The sequence below is a fragment of the Egretta garzetta genome, unplaced genomic scaffold (genome assembly GCF_000687185.1).
Source record: "Egretta garzetta isolate BGI_Z169 unplaced genomic scaffold, ASM68718v1 scaffold16, whole genome shotgun sequence".
In the NCBI taxonomy this organism is placed as follows: Eukaryota; Metazoa; Chordata; class Aves; order Pelecaniformes; family Ardeidae; genus Egretta; species Egretta garzetta.
In genome coordinates, this window is record NW_009260022.1 from 5,470,250 (window position 1) to 5,478,383 (window position 8,134).

Sequence of the window (8,134 nt, forward strand, 5' to 3'; positions counted from 1 at the left end):
AATTAGCTAATTAGCCAGGAGATGACAAGCATTCTCAACCCATCTGTGGCTTTACCCTGGAGGAAACGCATTCATCTTTAAATATGAGTATTTGTATGGAGATCTAACAATGTTAGTTCTGAACACTGCTTAGCTTGATGAAGCAAATAAAGATGAATAAAGATGTCTTTATGATTAAAGATCATGAATCCATCTCTCCCCCAACAGGCTGGTCATGAAAAGTTGCAAGCTCCTGAAACTGTCTAACCATCCTAAGAATGTATACTTCTGGTACACCATTTAGCACTAGACACAAGACAGATCAAGTAAATGTAAGCAAATCATTTAAGACTTAATGCCTCAGAGATCTGTAGGGAACACGTTACTTCTGCCTGTGCCTATACAGGAAAAATATACTCTACAGACTTTTTAGATGTTACTTCAAGGAGAAGATCCCCATGTCCTTGGTCATGGGCACTGAATAGCAAAGAAGCAAAACGTGGAGGGGGGAGATTCCAAAGTGTCACTTCTAAATATATACGTTCAACATTATGAGGATACTGAGCTGAGATCACAAGCCAAGAAGAGATGAATGGCTGCCAGAAACTTAAGAGTCTTTGGCACTGACAACTCAGGGAAACATTTATGTCCCAAAGAAAAGATGCCAAAGCAAATTGGGGATGAAGATTGTTCTGCTGTTCTTTGCAAAGAGTTCATAAGAGTTCATAACCCGTCTCAAGTTTCTGAAGGGATGAAATATTTCTTGAACTGTTCCAACTACAAACTTGGTACTGTCACCAATGAAGAGTGTTAACAAGGTTATGGGCAAGTTTGAATACTCACAGCTTCAGGGTAAAAAATAAGGCCCTTATCAATGAAGCTTTAGGATTACATCCTTATTTTAACTGGAACTTCAACAGACACTTAAGAGGTATCCCATGAGCTTATTATCCTTGTTGAGCTATGCAACAGTCAAATTTTTTAAAATGTAGGTTCAAAACTAAGAGGGTCAGTGTCCTTTAGATCTCAAAAAGAATTTGCTTTATTAAATTGTATCATGGGGCACCATATAGTTATATATGGCTACAATATGCACATATGGATATATATTATGAACAGAAGCACTATATCCGTATCAGAAATGTCTGAAGGTATAAGAAACAGTTCTGGGCTTTTTTTATTCAAAGGATGAAGATTTTGATTAACAAAAGTGCATGTAGGGCATTTTTTGCACTCTGTTACTATAGCGTGTTGCCAGTCTTTGACAAGTGCATAGTATCAGACATAAAAACTACTCCATCCACACTGTTAGTGTTTTTCTAGATCATAAGCTGTAATGATCAATTTTTCAAGTCTGCTCATTTTCTCTTTTAAAGGAATATTATCAAAACACATATTTGCATATGAAGTCGTTATCTGGGTGCATGTTTTGGTTTGTGAAGCCTGTGAATTTTGAATGCCTGATTTATAAACTAAAAATCAACCCATATGAAAAAGAAAAAAGTGTCGTCTTCCTGGCAAACTTATTGGAAAGAAGTTGGAGATAAATTAATTTCCTGATCTTTTTAATATTATTTGACTGCAGGCCACAAGGAATTTTGTGAAGTAATGCCTTGTAAAGGAATTCCAGCTAACATCTGAGGAAAAAAAAAAAGTAGTATCTTGAAGCACTGAAATTTTTGCACTTAAAAGAGAAAAGAAGTTCACTCACGCATTCCAGCAAGACCTCAGACATTATAAATCTAAACAGAAACTGGATCTGACAGGATGGGAAAACAAAGGGCTCACATTCATTAGTATAGCCAAATTGGTAAGGATTGTATTTACCTATTACAAAGACAAATGCAAAGCTTGCATCTAGAAGGAAGTAAGTCCGTGCAACAGTGCAGGCTGAGGGCCAACCAGCTGTCAAGCAGCTTTGGGACAGAACCTGTAACTCCTGGTGGACAAAAAACTGAACACAGTTCAGCATCGTGTCTCTTGCAGCATCGAAAGCTAACAGCCTACTGGGCTGAATTAGCAAAAGCATAGCAACCAGATGAAGGGAAGTGATTATTCTTCTTTATCTGGCACTCATGAGGCTACAGCTGGAGTGCTGTGTCCAGTTTTGAGCCCCTCAAGACAGATGACAAACTGGAGAGAAACCAGCTGGGGCCCCACCAAATAGTTAGGAGGCTGGACTATTACATACAAGAGAAGTATCAGGAAGCGAAGTCTGTTCAGCATGGAGAAGGAAAGCTAAGGAAGGATCTACTTGCTGTCTTACACTACCTAATGTATTGTTATAGAGAAGAAAGATCCAGACTCTGGGTAGTGTACAACAAAAGGATGTGATGCAACATTCACAAGCCACACCAAGAAAGTTAAGAGCAAGTATAAGGGGATGGAGGGGAGGGATAATTAAAAAAAAAAAAAAAAAAAAAAAAATCACACAGTGAGGGCAGCTGAACACTGGAACAGGTTGCCCAGCGGGGCTGCAGAATCTCCATCCTTGGAAATACTAAAAATTGGAATGGATTAAATTCTGAGCAATGAAAGATTACCTCTGAAATTTGAAGTACACCACAAAGACATCATCATAGCTAGAAACAGAGGTAAATAACAGCAAAAGACAATCCAAACTTGGGTAATGTTCTGACAGCTTTAGAAAACTTAGCGTGGTTAACTTTACAGCCCAACAACTAAAATTATTGCTGCTAGGGAAAACAAACAAACAACCCCCATCCTTTGCCTCCTCTTTTCCTTCTGGATTGTTTGTGGCTTGGCAGGAATAACAAGACTAACACACAAAAGACAAATTTTCAGAAATGAAGTTTGTGATCGCCACTCTGATTTCAAAAGCCTATTGGAGACTAAGAGAGAATATCACAGTAAGAAACAATAATTTAGACAATTCTCTTCCCCTGAAAAACCAAAATAGCAACTTGAACGCCATCTTGACAAAAATGTTATTTGCCTGACCAAATGAGGAGTAAAGTATGTAAACTGCTAAGCCGATCACTAGAGATGAATTACAGCCACCTTGGATTGTTACCCAGGCAACAGCAAACACCTTGTCCCATAGAAAAAAGATGGTTCCTGGAGCAAGCCAATCTGAATGTGAAACTCCAGCCTTAACTTATCTCTTCAGATAAACTGAACAGTTCAGTGAAATGATTCTTACTACACTCCACTGAACTGCAACTTTCTTCTGTAAGCCTTCCAACCCTAAATTCCTTTCAGTAGCATAAAGAAACCCATACACAAAATTCTTTTGACCTACACTAAGAAATAGGATCACAGCTCAAGACAGGAAAAACATGAAATAACCTCAGCAGTATAATCAACTTTGCTACTTAAATCAGAAAGTAATCTCACTTTTTCGGTGTTTGCTCCATACTTACAACACAAAGGTAAAATGCTTTCACATCACGCCTATTTAAAATGCCATAAGCCTCGTACCACTTTTGGAAAGCAAGCAGTACAGTAGAATATATAACTAACTATATATACATGTTTAAAATATATACAATACAGAGAAATAAAAACAGGTTTGCAAGCAATTTACTAATATTTAAGATGGTGTGCTTCTTTAAAAAATAAAGCTGTTTCTATAAAACATCACACTAATGTTTATCTAAATGTGCTACAAAAATAGCTTCGACAATTTTTTGTATACTTTTATAAGATTTTAATGAAACATCTAAGGTACACTTTCTGGAAACTATTACTACATAGTCTGAGACTTGCTTCTAAAATACCTTCCTGCAGACAATTTGTAAAAAAACAGAATCATACACTGACTTGACCAATGTCTTGTTGGCTTATTTTACTGGTAAAGGTTCTTCTGTTTTCTCTTAATTCCCTACATAGAGGAGCATGGAAAACACAACTGACACTTCAAATTTTTTTTTCTACTAAACATTTAAATAGCTGTTCAAAAATGTATACATATTGATAATCCTTGGAAAAAACCTCTCCAAATTTGCTGAGAAAAATAATTCTTCGTGCATACCTAGTAAAGATTCATCAAAATTGTAGCTAAAGCCTCTGAGCACTTTACCTGTATAAAGCATGCTGTATGCCAAAAGACCTCTATGCACAAACCCACTCAGGGGATGTGCAGTCTTACCTTGTAATTACTTATTCTAAGCACTGTAGCAATAGAGACTGCCCTCCTGTAACATCAGGGCTGACACAAACAGCATGGAATGAAACAGCCTGAACTGAACTCCAAAAAGACAGACAATTATAAACATTAAAAAAAAAAAAAAAAAAGTGAGACCTTAAACCTTTTCAATGTCAGCATTCCTCTGCCGGCCAGCAAGCAAGAAGAGATGCACATTCCCACAAGTGTGTCACCCCTCTAAACCAGACAGTCCGTAGAGGACAATCTGACAGTCTGCCAGCTGCCGTAGTAGCTGATTTATCTGTTACTGCTTACATGTGATGCAAACCCAAGTTTTGCAGCTAGACTGGCCGCTCGCAGGGGGCTCCAACTCAAGAAACAACTCTACGTTTGAAAAAACATGAAAGTTAAACAAAGACTGAATTAGGCCATTGAGACAAATCAGAATTATAGTACTCCATCAGTATATCAAGTCTCCCCTGGGTCTATACATTACAAAGCACTGAAGTTACAGTATCAGCGATGTGTTTTCCTACGGATGTTTGCATTTCCTCAAGACTGATTGTGTCTATTCAACATTTCCTTTTATTCTTTACATTTGATCTGGGATTGTGCCCCTTTTTACTGCAAGATACACCCCCTTACTGTATACAGAATTATTAACTCCTAGTAAGCTTTTCTGTAGATTTCATCATAGTGTGTAATTGCTTTAGGTAGTGTAAGATTTTTAAGACTTTACTTTAAAGCTTCATTTTATAATAGGAAACTGAAGCATAAAAGGGCAAGGTCAACATTTTTTCAAAGTCTGTATCAACTTCAAGAGTTCTACTTGAGGTGCATACTTTTTCAAAGTAAAGTGTACTGAATATATTTGCCACAGTAAAAAATAACACTCTCTTAATGGTTACCTGAAGAGCTGAATTTAATGTTTTGCTTAGCTCCAAAAGAATTTTAACATACGTGCTTCTTTAGATGAGAAAAAAAATATTGCTATTTAGCTATTTTTGTTTTCCAAATTTAAACACTTCAAAATTAAGAGATGGCTTCCTCATGCAACCAAACAAATCAATGCAAATCAAAATGAACAGTGCACCTTCTATACTTTCAATACATGCACAAAACATTGCACAGCATAAATTTTAATCACCTCCCACATTTGAGCCTATCTTTATTTCCACAATTTTCTAGAGAGGCAGACTTGCAAGTTTTGCTTTCAGTAAAAATCAGAAGTTAATAAGAAGCAGTATAAAAAAATAAAATTAAAATTTATATTTTAAAGGAAAAAAAATCATTGCTGCACTTACCCGGAGGAACTGGAACAGCTATTTTTTCAGTTTCCTATAAAGCAAAAGAAGAAAGGTGAAGCGAAAGCGTAGTTAATACTTGACCATTACGGTCCACTTTCATAAGTGTTCTGACTGACTGTATTTGTGTAATGCCATGGAACTTACCACTCCTAAAAAATAAAACTGAAGGATGAACAGAACGGAAGAGAAAAAAATTGAAAAACAAAAACATTCCTCCTCACAAAAAAGTGGGATCACCAGAAAGTAGTTCAGTAGATTCTGCAAGAAAACTATAAGCCATACTCCAGAATATTTAAAGTTGCTTCAGTTTTGCTGAAGAAGCACGCTTTTCACATATGAAGGTACATTTCTGGTAAACGGGGAGCACTAGTGGAATACAGAAAGGTCCTTAGGCCTAACGCTTCCTGTTGGCTGAATATGGCAGCCCCTAAGTCAACCCTTAGGCTTAAGTATTTTCCAGAGGCTCCTTGATCTTTCTTTGACTTACTGGAAATTCATGCTGTGTGAATACAGCTCTTGTAGATAAGTGAAAGGCCAATGAACCTCAAAGAAGAAATATACCGGGGTTAATATTCCACTGATCTTTTCACAATTTGCTTAGAGAGATATTAGGACTTACCTTCCCTAGCTCATTTATCTAGGTTTGAACTTCTTAATGTTGCCCATCAACCCAACAAACATTAGAAATCCAATCTCATTTTGCTATATTACTTTCAACAAATTAAAAACCAAAAAAATTAGTTCATTTTTACATTTTTTGAGATTGCATCCTTGACGTATAAAATTGAATACAATAACTAAGAATTTAATTTAAAAAAATCTTTAAATATATCTGCTCATTAAAAAAGAATGATCTTTTTCTTTCCTATAAGCAATAATATAAATGACCACTGGCATTTACCTAGAAGATGAAACATACTATATTGCTTGGAATAACTTAGTGAAGGAAGTCCCTATCTGAACTGAAGCTATTGGAAAAGTTCTCGGGCCAAACTGAAACCGACCACAAACAAAGCTGGAAATAGTATAGCATAAACTTGAAAAAAAAATATTTATTGCAAAATTATTAACTCATATTTCTATCACTAACTAAATCCAATGCCTCCTTAGAGTGCACATTATTGATTTGAAACAAATGTAGTTATGCAGGAGGGCAATGATAACTTGAAATCTATTCATTATTCCAAAAAAGAAGTTAATAGTATAGAATCATGTTTGCTTCCATGAAAACAAGTAATGCACTACATTTACACAGAAATTAAAGATTATTTTAAGAAACCATAAAAATAGTTGAGATTAGAAATAACATAAACTTTCAAAGCATCTCAGAGTTAAAAATGTGCATTTGTAAGTTCCAACTAATTAATAGTGGAAGGAAAAAAAAAAAGGCTGATGACAGAAAAGGAATTTTAGGCACTAGACACAGCCAAAATTCAATTAAACAAGACTCAAAAGAATAACGTATTTCAGGCTGCTCAACACTTTGTCACAAAACAGAAGTAGCATGAAACCAAAAATTATTTATAAAGTTAATTATGACCAAATTCAAGACCTGAAAACATGTTACTTTAGATGTTGCTTCACTCCATGTATACACCAAGGTTTTTTTTATTATTTCACATTTCTTTTGATGCATTATATAACAAGAAGTCCCTAGCAAAGTTACTGTTTCATTTTTTTAATATGACAAATTTCTGATTTTGATTCTGGAATGCAGAATTATAAACACTAAGAGAATTCAAGTGAACACCTAACTTGACGATACTCTGCCCCTCTGAAATCAGGTCTGCAACTGGATGCTCATTAAAAGACAGTAACTTATGTTTCAGTGGAAGGCTTAAGAAATCACATCTAGAACGCTTACGGAAGATTAGGACCACAAGGAAGGGTTAGCATCTAACACAGCAGTTACCTAGCGGTATTACGACCTTAACTTCAGGAACATTTGGTTTTATTAACTCTATCTAGCTTTACACTCAGCAAGAGCTTGGGACATGACATTCACTGCCATGAGTAGAATATGACAAGAAGAAAACAAATATTATTTTAAAAGGTGGAAAAGAACATACACTTTGGCCATATTCAGGGTCACTATCTGGAAAGTAGCAGATGATTCAGAGTTTCTAGCTTTATTAGGATTTCTCATTCAAGTGCAAGGAAACAGGTGACAGTATCACTATTTGAAGATAAACATCTCTGGAAGAAAGCAACATAATGAAAAGCAAACGAGTGACACAGAATGCGCGGATGGCAAGTGGAAACATACTCATGGATCTCACTCCAAGAACAGACAGGCAAAAAGATCACAGAATTAATAAGACTGCAGAAGCAACATGGCAGCATGCATATCCCCCAACTCCAATCATCAAGTTGCCTTGTGGCATAAAACATTTGTGCCTAAAACATCGTGCAGCCATCATTGCTTGAGGGTCTGTAATGTGTTTTTTCACGTGAAAGCTTCAGAGACCTTTATTGAGACAACTCGAGAGGCATAAATGCACAATAACAGGCAAAGTCAATGGGGCAACTGGTCCAGAAGGTCCATGTCCACGGCCGGATCCCAGGCAGGCCAACACCTCCCGCTGGTGCAGAAAAACTGTTCCCAGTCTCCCCCCTACACCCCCCTCCGCCCCAGCGCCGGGTACAGACCAAGCTCGCCCCTCGGAGCAGAAGATGGATGCAGGGAGAGGCCTCCTTGGCGCGGAGCTGAGGCGGACAGGCCGGGCCTGGCTGCCCCCTT

The 8,134-nt window shown here is 36.9% G+C and overlaps 2 protein-coding genes across 6 annotated transcripts in view; one reads left to right on the plus strand and one right to left on the minus strand.

Moving 5' to 3' along the window:
• ATF2 (activating transcription factor 2) overlaps positions 1-7,969 on the minus strand; it is a 50,345-nt gene extending 42,376 nt beyond the window's left edge. Inside the window, exons 1-2 of one of the 5 annotated variants that reach the window (XM_035896180.1) lie at positions 7,464-7,969; positions 5,392-5,425 (exon numbers count right to left, since the gene is read on the minus strand). The gene's annotated coding sequence lies outside the window, so the exon portion shown is untranslated. Of the gene's footprint in view, positions 1-4,250; positions 4,270-4,402; positions 4,423-5,391; positions 5,426-7,463 lie in introns of those variants that run through there. The other 4 variants (XM_035896181.1, XM_009640794.2, XM_035896178.1 and 1 more) reach the window with 4 other exon arrangements.
• Positions 7,642-8,134, plus strand: part of LOC118452500 — a 3,169-nt gene continuing 2,676 nt past the window's right edge. Inside the window, exon 1 of the mRNA XM_035896175.1 lies at positions 7,642-7,774. Within this exon, the coding sequence (XP_035752068.1) occupies positions 7,642-7,774 (133 nt within the window). The remainder of the gene's footprint in view (positions 7,775-8,134) is intronic.